The sequence below is a fragment of the Aegilops tauschii genome, chromosome 1 (genome assembly GCF_002575655.3).
Source record: "Aegilops tauschii subsp. strangulata cultivar AL8/78 chromosome 1, Aet v6.0, whole genome shotgun sequence".
Lineage (NCBI taxonomy): Eukaryota > Viridiplantae > Streptophyta > Magnoliopsida > Poales > Poaceae > Aegilops > Aegilops tauschii.
The window spans coordinates 92,409,447-92,423,431 of NC_053035.3; the positions used below are offsets into that span (position 1 = coordinate 92,409,447).

Consider the following 13,985-nt stretch of genomic DNA (forward strand, 5'->3'; position numbering starts at 1 on the left):
TGTTCAATGACTGCATCGCTGACCTCGGTCTGTGGGAATTAGATAGGATTGGTGCCAGGTTCACCTGGACCAATCGCCAGGCCGACCCGACACACTCTGTGCTGGATCGGGTCTTGGTCTCTCCTGAGTGGGAGCTGAGGTGCCCTCTAGCCTCCCTTCGCACCATCACGCCTATTGGATCGGACCACATCCCTCTGCTTCTATCTTCTCAGGATGAACGCCCCCCACTGCCCCTAGATTCCGCTTCGAAACGTTCTGGCTTAACCAGAACGGTTTTGCTGAGGCCGTGCGCGGCCGCTGGATGGAGGCCCGCCTCGCGTCCCATAGGTCCATCTCTGCGATGGACGACTGGCACTTTTGTGCCAAGCGTTCCCGCCAGTTCATGAAGGGTTGGGGCGCGAACCTTGGGCGGGACCTCCATCTCTGCAAGAAGGCCCTCCTTGACTCCATTCAGGCCCTGGACCTTCGGGCTGACTTGGTGGGCCTCTCTCCTGACGAGTGGATGCAGCGTTATGACCTAGAAGACCATCTTATGGTCATCTACACCAACGAGGAGGCTTATTGGCGCCTTCGAGGTACCCAAAAGTGGGTTCTCAAGGGAGACGCGAACACCGCTTACTTCCAAGCGATCGCCAATGGTCATAGGCGGTGTAATACCATTCCCCTTCTGTGGGATGGCGAGATCCTCCTGCAGCGGCCCGCTGACATTCGCGCCCACGTAGGCGCCTTCTATAGAGCCTTGTTTGCAGCCCCCCTAAGGGGGCTTAGCTCTTGCGCCACACTTCTAGGTCGGACCGCGGTGTATCTCGGCCGCGGACAATGCGGTCCTCACGACCCCGTTCTCTGAGGAGGAAGTGTGGCTGGCGATTGAAGGAATGAATCCTTCATCCACCCCGGGTCCTGACGGCTTGCCGGTAAAGTTCTTTCAGAATTTCTGGCCCGCCATCAAGCAGGAGGTCATGGCCCTCTTCGAGGAGTTTTATGTTGGCTCCATCGACCTCAAGCACCTTAACTACGGGATTATCACTCTGATTCCCGAGGTCCCGGGCGCCTTTGACATCCGCCAGTTCCGTCCTATCACAGTGATCAATGTGATCTTCCGCATCCTTGCCAAGGGGTACGCCAATAGGGTGGCCCCTTTGGCTGACCGAATAACCCACCCGGACCAATTTGCCTTCATTCAGGGTAGATATATCTTGGATGGGGTTCTGGTCTTCCACGAAGTCCTGCACGAGGTCTGCTCCAAAAACCTCAAAGCAGTTTTCCTGAAGATTGACTTCCATAAGGCATACGACACGGTTAGCTGGCCCTTCCTTCGGGAAGTGTTGCTTAGAAAAGGGTTTGACGATCGCTGGGTGTCCCGGGTCATGCAGATGGTGTCGTCGGGTCGCACCGCGGTGAACATTAATGGGGAAATCGGGCCCTACTTCCCCACCTTTTGTGGGGTTAGACAGGGAGACCCCTTTTCCCCGTTTCTATTCAACATGGTGGTTGATGCCCTGGCCTCGATCCTGGATAAGGCCAAGGCCGCCGGCCACATTCTAGGCATCGCCCCGCACTTGGTGGAGGGAGGAGGCGTATCCCTTCTCCAATACGCCGATGACGCCATCATCGTTATGCAAGGCTCGGCGGCTGAGATCTCGAACCTGAAATTCCTACTACTGTGTTTTCAACACCTGTTGGGCCTCAAAATAAACTTCGATACAACTGAGGTGATGGTTCTGGGATATTCGCCCTCTGAGAGCCAAAGTATCGCTAACCGACTTAACTGTCGGTTGGGGACATTCCCTACTACCTACCTAGGGGTCCCCATTAGCCGCCTGTCCATGGCCGATCTGAGGCCCTCAGTGCTCAAGCTCCAACACCGCATCGAGCCGTGGCAGGGCCGATGGCTCTCTAAGGCGGCCCGTACGATCCGCATCAACTCGTCCCTCTCCAGTCTCCTCCTGTTCATTATGAGCTTCTACAGCCTCCCCAAGACTCTTCACCATGAGATCGGTTCGGTCCAAGCCTGGTTCTATTGGGCAGGCGAGGGTGACAAGCAGAAGTACCATATGGTCCGCTGGACCAAAATCTGCAAGCCCCGGGACCAAGGTGGTCTTGGTATCATGTCCTCCAAGCGCATGAACCTGGCTCTCCTCACTCGATGGCTCTGGCGCATTGCTAATGGCGATGGCGGCTTGTGGTTGCAGATCGTGCGTCGTAAATACCTGCGTGGACAACCCCTCGCCTTTTGCATTCGGACCGGAGGGTCCCAGTTCTGGCAGTCTGTCATTCAGCTTCTCCCGGTCCTCCGCATTGGGACATCCATCTCGATCGGAACTGGGACATCCACGATGTTTTGGCTCGACCGCTGGGCTGGGGACCTCCCCTTCGTTGTGAGGTTTCCAGACCTCTTTTTCATCGCCGTTGACTCTAGGATTTCCGTCGAGGCAGCCCTTATTGACTTAGTGCGTCTCGCGTTCCGGCGGCCTTTTGGGCCCCCGGAAGTTGCCGCTTGGCACGATCTCCTTGATGTCGTGGCTCTTCATGAGCCTGACTTGGCAGAGCCCCACGACCGGCTGTCCTGGCGCCTAGAGCCCTCCGGCCGCTTCTCTACGAAGTCCCTATACCAAGCCATTGCCCCCCTCCTAGCCCGGCCGTCTTCGAGTATATTTGGACCATCCGCCTGCCACTCTAGATAAGAATTTTCATGTGGCAATGGATCCGTGGCCGGCTTCCCTCTGGCGTGGAGGTGATTAAACGCCACGGTCCAGGTGACGGTATCCGCCCTTTATGTGGGACGGAAGAAACCTCGAATCACATCTTCTTTTCGTGCGTGTCCGCCCAGTTCCTCTGGGGCTGCCTCCGCGAGGCGGTCGGTGGCGTTTGGTGTAACACCAACTTCCCTGATCTCCTCGCTGAGATTCAGGCCTCCCCCATGACGGGCCGCCACATTAGGTGGCTGCTCATTGCGGTGCTCGCATGGACGCTCTGGACTGTGCGTAATAAGCTTGCCATTCAGCGGGTTCCTCTCCGACGCGCTACTGATGCTGTGTTCAAATTGTGTGGTTACTTGCAGCTCTGGCGGCCGCTTAGCCGTCACCAAGACCGAGACGCCATCACCATCATCATCTCCGACCTTCGCGCGATGGCTCTTCGCTCGCCGCTCCCTCCTCCACCGCCCGAGCCAGATTAGCTCCTTCCATGCTACCGCGGTTGACCCGCCGTCGTTTTTCTCTTTTTTTAGGGTTTGTTGAGCTGTGCCCTCAGCATAACCTATTTGTACTCTATGTTCGTGTGACTGTGTGTGGTGAACTTATGTATACCGTTTGGTTGTGGTGGTTTGCTTTAAAGTGGGGCGAAAGCCTTTTTCAGTAACCGTAGACAACTGCATTGGACACCTACACGTGGCTGGGGCCAAGCATTAACGCTCGTGGGTTCTCCTCACGATCATGGACCTCGGCCGGGTCTATATAGGGTACGTAGAATCCTCGCTCCCCTCTCACACACCAAACACTCCGAGAAATTCCCCTTTCCTTCAGCCTGCTCACTCATCGGCCACTCGTAATCGCAATGCAATCCATCCATAGCTAGTTTCATCACCTAAAAGAAATCTATAGCTAGTTAGGCATCCTCCAGGAGAAAAGAAAAAACAGAAGAAAAAAAAGTAGTTAGCCAGTCTCCGCCGATGGAGTCCGCCACCATCAGCGGGGCACGGTGGGTGCTGGGCAGGGCGCTGAGCTCGCTCTCCGACGGCCTGGTGGAGGCCTGGGTGGCCAGCTCGGGCCTCGGCCCCAACGTCGAGGCGCTCAAGACGGAGCTCCTCTACGCGCAGGCCATGCTCGACAACGCCCGCGACAGGGAGATCCGCAGCCACGCGCTCGTTCTGCTGCTGCAGAGGCTGCGCGCCCTGGCGTACGGCGCCGACGACGTGCTCGACGAGCTCGACTACTTCCGCATCCAGGACGAGCTCGACGGCACCTTCGAGACCGCCGACCACGACGACCGCGGGTGCGTCCATAACCTTGTCCGCGATGCTCGGCATACGGCCAAAGCTGCCGCCAAGCTGCTTGGGTGTGGCTCGTGCTCATCTGCTGCTGCAGGTGACACTTACAAACCTGATGAGTCATGCATGTGCGTGCGCCGGCTCGCTTCCCGTACTCGTACCACCGTGCACGACTTCGGTAATCGACTCCTCTGCTCTTCTTCTCTATCTGTTCATGAAGATGATGATAGTGACGATAGTGATGATAGCAAGCATGCCCCTAGAGTACCAAAGCTGAAATTTGATAGGGTGGACGTCTCTGTCAGAATGAAATGCATCGCGGACGAACTAAAGCCCCTGTGTGCTAAGGTCTCCACCATTCTTGGCCTAGAACTGTCGGGCTCTGTCAGTACCGAGCTACGATTACTGCGTTCTAGTGGTATTGGCAATGTTGCCTCTACAGGTAGACCCATAACCACCTCACAAGCTTTAGAGCCTACGTTGTATGGGAGGGAACCCCAGAAGAACACAATTATTGAGCATATTACAAACGATGAATACATTCATAAAAAACTCACGGTCATCCCTATAGTGGGTCCTGGGGGCATAGGAAAGACAACTCTAACTCAATACATATATAACAACAAAGAAGTGCAAGACCATTTCAAAATTCGAGTTTGGGTATGTGTATCTCTTGACTTTAGTGTGCATAAGTTGACACAAGAGATTGTGAGCTCCATCCCTAAAGCCGAAGACGAAAAAGAGAAAGCAGATAGTGAGGTGCATAACTTGGACCAACTTCAGAAATTAATTGAAAAAAGACTCAAAAATAGAAGATTTTTACTTGTTTTGGATGATATATGGAAATATGGTAATGAAGACGACTGGAAAAGATTTTTAGTTCCCTTTCAGAAAGAGCAAGGAAACGGTGACACAATTCTGGTCACAACTAGATTCCTTGAGGTAGCTGAAATGGTAAAGCAAAGAGATAAACCAGTACATCTAGAAGGTTTGGAACCGAAAGAATATTGGACCCTTTTTCTAGCATGTGTTTTTGGTGACACTAATCAACGAAATAATGATGACAACTTAATTGAAATCGGGGAAAAAATTGTGGAAAAATTGAAGGGTTCTCCTCTTGCAGCAAAAACCGTGGGTAGATTGCTGAGAAATAACATATCTGTAGATCACTGGACAAGAGTTCTTGAAAGCAAAGAATGGGAATCACAGACCAATGAGCACGATATTATGCCTGCAATGAAAGTTAGCTATGACTACCTACCTTTTCACCTGCAACAATGCTTTTCCCCATGTGCATTATTTCCGGAAGATTACAAGTTTGATAGTGAGGAGCTGATTCACTTTTGGATAGGACTTGACATTATACATCCAGATAATAGAATCAAAAGAATTGAAGATATTGGGCGGAACAACTTGAATGACTTAGTTAATTATGGATTTTTCAAAATAGGAACAGGTGATTCAGGTAAACACTATGTTATTCATGACCTGCTGCATGATTTAGCATTGAAGGTTTCCTCACAAGAGTGTCTACATATATCTTCCTCTAGCCCAAGAGCTGTAGAAATTGCACCATCTGTTTACCACTTGTCCATTAGTATGAGTGATCCATCCAATAGTGAGGATGGAATTGTCAAAGAAAATTTTATGAAAGAACTGAATAAAACAAGAAAGATACTGAAAACTGAGAACCTACGCACTTTGATGTTGTTTGGAGATTACAATGCAAGCTTTGTTCGCATATTCAGTGATCTATTCAAAGATGCAAAATCTTTGCGTGTTGTCTATTTGTCAACAATGTTCTACCATGTGGAATTTCTATTGCACAACTTTTCGGATCTTGTCCATCTCCGCTACCTACGGCTTGTGTCAAAGTATTATAGTAAAAAACAGGTACCAAAGAGTATACCAAGATTTTATCAGTTAAGGGTGCTAGACATAAGTGACTGGGAGGGTGTTCATAGTTTGCACGAAGAAATGGGTAACCTTGTAAAATTGCGCCATTTCCTTGTCCCATCGTATGAATTCCATTCGAATATTTGTAATGTGGGAAAACTAGAGAACTTACAAGAGCTAAAGAGATTTAAAGTTAAGCAAGAAAGTAATGGGTTTGAATTAATGGAGCTGGGGAAACTAGAAGAGATAGGAGGATCACTTCACATTTGCAATCTTGAAAATGCACTAGTAAATGAAGCGCATGAGGCAAAACTCTTACGCAAAAACTGCTTGCAGCGATTAACACTCAGTTGGAAGAAAGGCCGGTCAAATACGAGTCCTGACGAAGAAGATCAATTACTTGAGAGGCTACGGCCACATAGCAATCTTCATGAGCTATGCATTGATGGGCATGGAGGCTCTACTTGCCCTACATGGCTGGGCAAAAATCTGTTGACCAAAGGTCTGGAGGCTCTCTGCCTAGACAGCGTAGCTTGGAAACACCTTCCACCCCTTGGAGAGTTATATGTGATTGGTCAATCTGTAGAAGAGCGTGAGTCTGGAGAAGAGTTTTCCAGTTGCATCACAGGCCCATGCTTTCGTAACTTAAAAAGGCTAGAACTAATTGGGTTGCCAAGATTAAGAAGATGGGTAGCAAATGAAGTTTGCCCTTGGTACTTCTCACTTATAGAGGTACTCATTGTGAAGGATTGCCCTGAACTAACTGAGTTACCATTTTCATCTTATACTAGTTGTTACCCCTTGGAAACAGATTCATGTGTGACTTGGTTTCCTAGGCTAAATGAGCTTAAAATTGAGGATTGCCGAAACCTGTTGTCACTGCCTCCTATTCCTTATAGTGACGCTTTGTGCTCTGTTACACTGACACGTGTGGGAAGAGGTCTGGAGGAGTTACGTTATTCAAGCAAAACATATCACTCTTTGAGCATAGAAGGAAATGGTGATATGCATAGCTTAGATGAAACGGTTTTGGCATTCCATAATTTAACCCAACTACAAATACTGTGTATCAAAAATTGCCCACCTCTGGCTGAAAAACACCTTCAAATGCTAACCATGTTGGAGACCCTGGAAATAAATGGTTCTAGCAATTTATTCCTGCCGTTAGCAAGAAGTGACACCATATGGCAGCTTCCAGTTACCAGTTTAAAATTATGGAGGTGCAATTTTAGTGGGAAGGAAGTGACATGCCTACTCACTCATCTCCCTGAGCTCTTGGCTTGAATATATGGGGAAGTGAGAAGATAACACGGTTGAATGTGGAGGCCGAGCATCAACAAACGGCAACATCGCATTCACTGCCATCTTCTTCAGCTGCTATTGAATTGCAGGATACACATGGAACAGATGAGCAACTAGAAAGAGTGCAGGAGGTGGAGGAAGAGGGAGTAGCATCATTAGAGGAGGTTGTTGTAGAACAAGAAGAAGACGATGATGGGCTGCTGCTCCTACCGGCCCATCTCTCCCGCTCTCTCAGGGAGTTGATCTTGAAGGGCTGTCGAGAGCTTATTCTGGCTGCCAAGAACCACGAGACAGGAGTAGGAGGTCTGCAAGCCATGCACTCCCTCAAGAAAATAATAATAGAAGGTTGCCCCAAGTTCCTGTCCGATCTCTCTTCCTGTTGCCCTTTCCCATCCTCCCTGCAACGCCTCTTCCTTGAAGATCCTATGGGAAACATGGACACGCTAGTGCTTCTCTCGAACCTCGCCTCTGTCGAGAACTTATGCATTAATTGTTTGGGTGAGGATTTAAGATGTGAGGGCCTGTTGCATCTTCTTACACAGGGCCAGCTCACCGCATTACAAGTCCGCGGCACCCCCAAATTCTTTGCTGATTGGGATCCCGCACGGGAGCTGCAGGGCGAGCAGCTGCTTCCTTTCCCAAAACTGCAGGAACTCGAGACGGATGAAGTGGCAGGAGTCCTTACCGCGCCCATCTGCCGCCTCCTCTCTTCCTCCCTCACCAAATTATCTTTTGAACACAACAAAGAGGTGGAGTGCTTCACCAAGGAGCAAGAGGAGGCCCTTTCCCTCCTCAGGTCCCTCCAGGACCTCCAATTCCAGTGGTGTCCTAAGCTGCGGCGCCTCCCAGCAGGGCTAAACAAGCTCACCAACCTCAAGAAATTATTGATCTGGAGACCTGGAGCCATCCTGTCGCTGCCAAAGAATGGCCTCCCTGGCTCGCTGCAAGAGTTAGTTGTCGACGATTGCATCAAGCTGCGGTGTCTCCCAGCAGGGCTACACAAGCTCACCAACCTCAAGAGATTACAGATCAGGCTGTGTCCAGCCATCAGGTCGCTGCCCGAGAATGGCCTCCCCGACTCGCTGCAAGAGTTAGATGTCAGATGTCTCCTCAACAAAAAGCTAACACAGGAATGAAGGCGGTTAATGGGGACCATCCCATTGATCAGGCTATAGACTAATCCAAGGTAACAGGCACTTCCTTGCTTTTCATGAAGACCACACACACAAGCCACTTTTATTTGTTAACAGTATGTGATTCTATTCGATCTACTGCGCAGGGTTTCTTGGGAGTTGTACATTCTTCTAGCCTTGTAGGATTCTCTCCATCCATGCATACTTTACATACGAGAAGGTCTCCGGGTGGTATCTTCTTCCTGTTCCAATATGGTAAGTACTCCCTCCGTCCAAAAAAACTTGTCATCAAAATGGATAAAAAAAGATGTATCTAGAACTAAAATACATCTAGATACATCTCCTTTTATTTATTTTGATGACAAGTATTTCCGGACGGAGGGAGTACAGCCCAACATGGAACTTTATCCCCACAAATAAACATTTAGGAAATCATGTAATCCTCAGTTTGTGGAATTACAGTGTTTGTTTGTCTTGTTGTATTCACCATTTATTTTTCCCTTTTTGTGCAGGTGATTTTTTTTGCTTGTTCTCTTAGCCTCTAGACTAGATACTTCGCATTTACTCTTCCTTCATGACTTCTGAAGACTTGGTGCTCTAGTTGTCAGGCTCGCATGCCAATTGCTGCTGATGTTACTGTAAGGTTCACACTCCTGCTTAGTATGTTACTGAACTGACCCTAATTTTGCTATGCTAGGACACTGCATGATTTTTAGCTTTCACATTTCATTTTTCATTTATATTTTCGAATCTTACTGATTTTCCTTTGCAGAAAATGCCATGCGGACTTGGTTATACTTTGTACTCCAACAGATGTGAATGCTAGTCTTGTTACCGGCTTTCCGCTTAGTAAGTTACGGAACTGACAAAAACTCCCATCACTATTAGTTGAATTTTATGATCCTAACATAATATATTCTCAGGTTTGGTTCATGCTTATCTAGCACTCCACAAGAAGCAACAAAGGTTATGGACCAGTCTGCAATGGATCTCAAGTTTGTTGACGCCTGCAAGGTAAGCTTTCTGCAAAGCACGTCTCTCATGATTTTATTTTGTATGCATTCCCTCAATAGTAGTGCCCTTTGGCAAGCTATTACTTTATTTTTCCTTATTTGCAGGCAAGCAAGCTGTAGGAATATGCCATTTGTCTTGAACCTGAGATTGTAAGAGCTGCATTGGCATTGGGTGATTGTCAGTTGGTGAATGCCAGAACAAGGATGCAATTTACTTGGAAGATATCTACCAAGATAATTCGCCACGCAGCAAATTAGCTCAACTATTTGCAGCAACGAAGCGAAGAAGCAATAAAAAGGCTTCCATTTCGCAAAAGAAGTGCTTTCCAACTATCAGCTGCCCTAAGGTAATCGCTCTTTCCGTCTTGTTGATCTGAAACAGGAGATGATTCTAGGAGAAAGTGTTAAAATAAAATTTAATGCTATTTCCTGGAGTCAGGTCTGGGTATCATGTACAAAATGCAAATTACTAAATCGCCAGAGATACTCATACTAAAATGCATATTATTTTGTACCAATGCAGGTTAGGAAATAACTGAAGAACAGAATGCGGAGATGAAGTTAGTAAAAGAATGCTGGGTCAAGGAATGGTACAACATTTTCTCACTTTATTCAAATGTGAGTTTACATTGGATCGTGCATATAATTTATTTGGTCACATTCTAGCCCTCACAGTTTCATTGCTTCGATGATATTTGGTGACCTAGGTTGCTATTTTTTTCAATGTCTCCTGATCAAAACCCCAAGAGTTGAGTGAAGTAAGTTGGTGTTACCTAGATTGATTTAGACTATTATTTTGTCCCACCAGAGCCATACATATAACAAAACTGAACCATCATTTGTGCAATCTAAATATTTGGTGAGCTTTGTTAACTCTGTATCCATCTAGTCAGAAGCTCTTGAAAGCCAGTCATTCTCCTTCTTTCCTTCCATTGCTACCCTCTCTGACACTTTTCATTGCAGTTCGTACAGTGCAATCTTGCATACTTTGTCTGTGTATCCGTTCACCTTGTATAAGCCACTTCTTCCTGATGTGTCATACTGCTCATTCACACAATTCTTTCGGAGAAAATAGTAATGGAAAAAAGGAAAAAAGAGTATTGGCAATATAGAGCCCAAAGAGAGAAAAAAAAAAAGGAAAAGAAGTGCTGGCAATCACGAGGAAAAAAATAAGAAAAAAGGAGTGCTGGCAATCAAAATTTAAGGGGCTCTGTTTTTCCATCGAGTGGGAGGAGTCAATTAGAGCATACTTCCATATCCTTCTGCAGTCATCAGCTGATGCCCGCTCTCGACGAGGTATCCATATCCGATAATAGTTCTAGAGCTCACCTTGTGCCGCTCAGAACATTCTCTTCCTTTTGATCAGCTGATGTCCACTCTCCATGTGGTATACAGATCACCTTCTGTTACTCGGATAATTCTTTTTTCCTTTTCACGTCTTCTCAGCTATAACATCATTCTTCCTATGACTGGCATGACAAGGCTTCACTGTACTAGTTTCGGATACTTATTTAACTTTGCAATAACTGAAATTTAGATTTGCTTACTCCATTTACCCCACCAAACCACACATAAGCCTCCACATATGCATATAGTAGTATATTTTAGTGGTAGGGAGATCATGGCCAACGGCCAGTGAGGAGCCATAGACGTGTGATTGAGAGAGATTCTAGACCATGATGAGTAACTCCATACTGAAAAGCTCACTCTTGGGACAACTTTTAGCACTTGTGCTTAATAAAGGAGATCAAAGCCGGACAGCAACCTAGGTTTACCTTGTTCATAGTGCTGAAGTCAAGCAATCTACTGACTTTATTGTTAAACAAACTAAAGAGAAAAGTATGTTTTTGGTCCCTCAAGTTCCCACAAAGTATAGACTTGGTCCCTCAAGATTTTTTGGTATACATTTGGTCCCTCAAGTCTCAAAACCGGATAAGTTTGGTCCGAAACCAGATTTTGAGCACGTTGACCGGTTTTGACCGCCACAAAACCGCCTGATGAACAGTAATTTAAAAAGAAACTTCAAAAAAATCTGAAATTTTTTGGGGTCGAATATGCTTACATGCGCAAGATGGGAACAAAATTTCGGGCTCTTTCAGCACTCGAGGAGCTCGTGGCAAAAAAACAAAAATATCTGCCTAATGAATAATAAATTAAAAATATCAAAACAAAATAAAAAATTCTGAAATTTTTTGGGGTCCAATATGCTTACGTGCGCAAGGTGCGACCAAAATTTTGTCATGAAATGACATCGGACGGGCTCTAGTAAAATTTTGTCATTTTTTGAAGTTTTTTTTTTAATATAGTATTCATCGAGCGGTTTTGTGGCGGTCAAACCCGGTCAACGTGCTCAAAATCTGGTTTAGGATCAAACTTATCCGGTTTTGAGAATTGAGGGACCAAATGTATATCAAAAAATCTTAAGGAACCAAGTCTATACTTTGTGGAAACTTGAGGGACCAAAAACATACTTTTCTCCAAACTAAATGATGCACGGCTGTAAGGGCATTAGGATGCGACCATGTAAATTTGTGCATTATCTGTTGTAAGCTTGCAGATTTACAAAGCTCGAGAACAACCAAAGACTACCTTCCGTCGCCTGCTCCGCTTCGTCAAATCAGTTGCATCTTATGGAAAGTGTTAAAGTTTCACTTCACGATAGAGGAAGCCATACATCCAGAATCGTGGGAGAAGAATAATCGAACCATATTGATGAGAATTCCTCTTGCACCACCAGCTGGCAGCAGGTTAACCTGGGGCTTTGATTTAATGAGCTTGTTCTCTACTGCCAAGTCAGCAGCAGGCCCTGTAGTTTTAGTCGGTAATTTTTTTTTAGAAAAGGAGGAATACCCCCGGCCTCTGCATCTGGACGATGCATACGGCCAATTTATTAATTATTAACACAAGACCTTACAAAGTCGTACAACAGCAAGACCAAAGCCATCATCTTCGCAACTTCTGTCGCTACTCCTATCTAACTGATGAAAGGGCGCTGATGGTCTGAGCCTAATAAACAGACCTCGCAGCCAAACCTAACATCTAAAACCTGAGGTCTCAACCAGGACGCCTGCCGGGTATGGGCACCCACCAGTCCGACGTGCTCCTCAACCAGGACGCCTGCCGGGTATGAGGCCGCCACAGCCACCTGCCACATATCCATCTTCAGAGCTGTACTGTTGCATCGGCCTTGCCCGGTCTCGCTGCTGCCGACGCCACCACGACGCCAGACAGCGTCGACCTCCTGCGCGTGTCTGTCACCACACATCTGACGCCAAGCCTCCGCTGCTCCATGCCGCCAAGAGCCGCCGCCAAGAATATATAGAAAGAAACACCGCTCCACCGAAAGGGAGGCAGCACATCCCCACCCCTCACCTGCAGACCCTTCCATCCGATCCCAATGTCCTTGGCGTCGCCTCCAGGAAGGTTACGGGGCGCCGCCGACGCCCGATCCGCATCGGATCTTGGGCTTTCACCCGAACATGGGTCAGAGTGGAGAGATGGTGCCCTCAGCAGCGCCCCCAAGGAGGAAAGCGGCGCCAAAAAGCGGCGTCGCCACTGCCGGCCAGCCAAGGCGGCCAAGGTTTCCCCCGGACACCGATCTGCTCCACCAGAACACACCGGAGGTGGATCCGGCAAGATCCAAACCAAACCGGGGACTGGGAAGGGATGCATGGAAGGGAAGGGGGCAATACCTCCAGATCTGGCACGCCTGCGGCTCGCCGTCCTCACGGCCGAACCCTCAGGCACACTGCACGCCACGCCAGCAGGGGTCGCCGCCCTGGATCCGATGGCCTCCGTGAAGAAGAAGCACCGAAGACCCTGCCGCCACCTTCCCCGGCGCCCGCGCGGGCTTTCCCGACGGTCGTCTCCGATGGCGGCGAGGGGGGTGGGGGAGGTGGGGGGAGGCGGCGGGGGGGAACCCTAGACTCCCCCGAGTCGCCCTAGGGGCGACGCGAGGGACGGGAGGGACGTGATTCAGCTAATAGCGGTTTTCTTTTTGCTAGTCTTAGTCGGTAATTTGAGTTATACAATCTTTCATCTTGTGTTGATTAGAGACCCGTCAAACTGCTATTTGTAATCGAACAGAGAATTTCACTATTTATCACATCTGTCTTCATAACCATAATGTGTTGCTAGTCTTGCTTAGATGATTTAGTGTTATTTTTTCCCCTTGTGACGAGACAAAAATCTGCCCAAGCAGCACCAACGGCGGCTGAGGGAGAATATCGACTCTCGTCAATAGTTTCGTTTCTAAGCATGGAAGATTTCACCTTGCAGTGGACCCGAGGAACACCTTCTCCATCCGGAGCCCTGGCCGTTGACATGGTTCAGTGATTACAGGGTTGGGGCTTCAGGGAGTGTGGCACTCAAGAGATCGAAGAGACCCCATGCTCCTGCCCTGCCTGTGATGACCTTGTAACACGTGGAATTTTTAACCTTGTATCAAGATTTCATTACCAAGGTGATGCCCTGCGTCATGGACACCTTACGGCTTGACATCTTACGAAAGGGTAGGAATGGGATAGTAGAAATTGGCAGATTAGCCGTGAGCAACAGCTTTTCTCCAAGTGTATGAAATTCTCCGTTCATGATTTGCTAGACGAATTGCTACGCTAAAGCAAGCACGAGCACGGGTTGAGTAAAAGATACGTC

The 13,985-nt window shown here is 48.0% G+C and overlaps 1 protein-coding gene across 3 annotated transcripts; it reads left to right on the plus strand.

Annotated features, from left to right (window-relative positions):
• The first annotated feature begins 3,184 nt into the window (after positions 1-3,184).
• LOC120973587 (putative disease resistance protein RGA4) lies at positions 3,185-12,271 on the plus strand. Of its 3 annotated transcripts, XM_040399414.3 has the most exons (8): positions 3,185-7,531; positions 7,729-8,372; positions 8,466-8,574; positions 8,832-8,957; positions 9,092-9,168; positions 9,243-9,333; positions 9,438-9,679; positions 9,856-12,271. In XM_040399414.3, the coding sequence occupies exon 1, from the start codon at positions 3,671-3,673 to the stop codon at positions 7,166-7,168; it is 3,498 nt and encodes a 1,165-aa protein (XP_040255348.1). In that variant the 5' UTR covers positions 3,185-3,670; the 3' UTR covers positions 7,169-7,531; positions 7,729-8,372; positions 8,466-8,574; positions 8,832-8,957; positions 9,092-9,168; positions 9,243-9,333; positions 9,438-9,679; positions 9,856-12,271. The 3 variants fall into 3 exon arrangements, with proteins under 3 accessions (XP_040255348.1, XP_040255353.1, XP_040255346.1); XM_040399419.3 differs by having other exon boundaries at positions 3,185-8,372; positions 8,832-8,962; XM_040399412.3 differs by having other exon boundaries at positions 3,185-8,372.
• Positions 12,272-13,985: the final 1,714 nt, after the last annotated feature.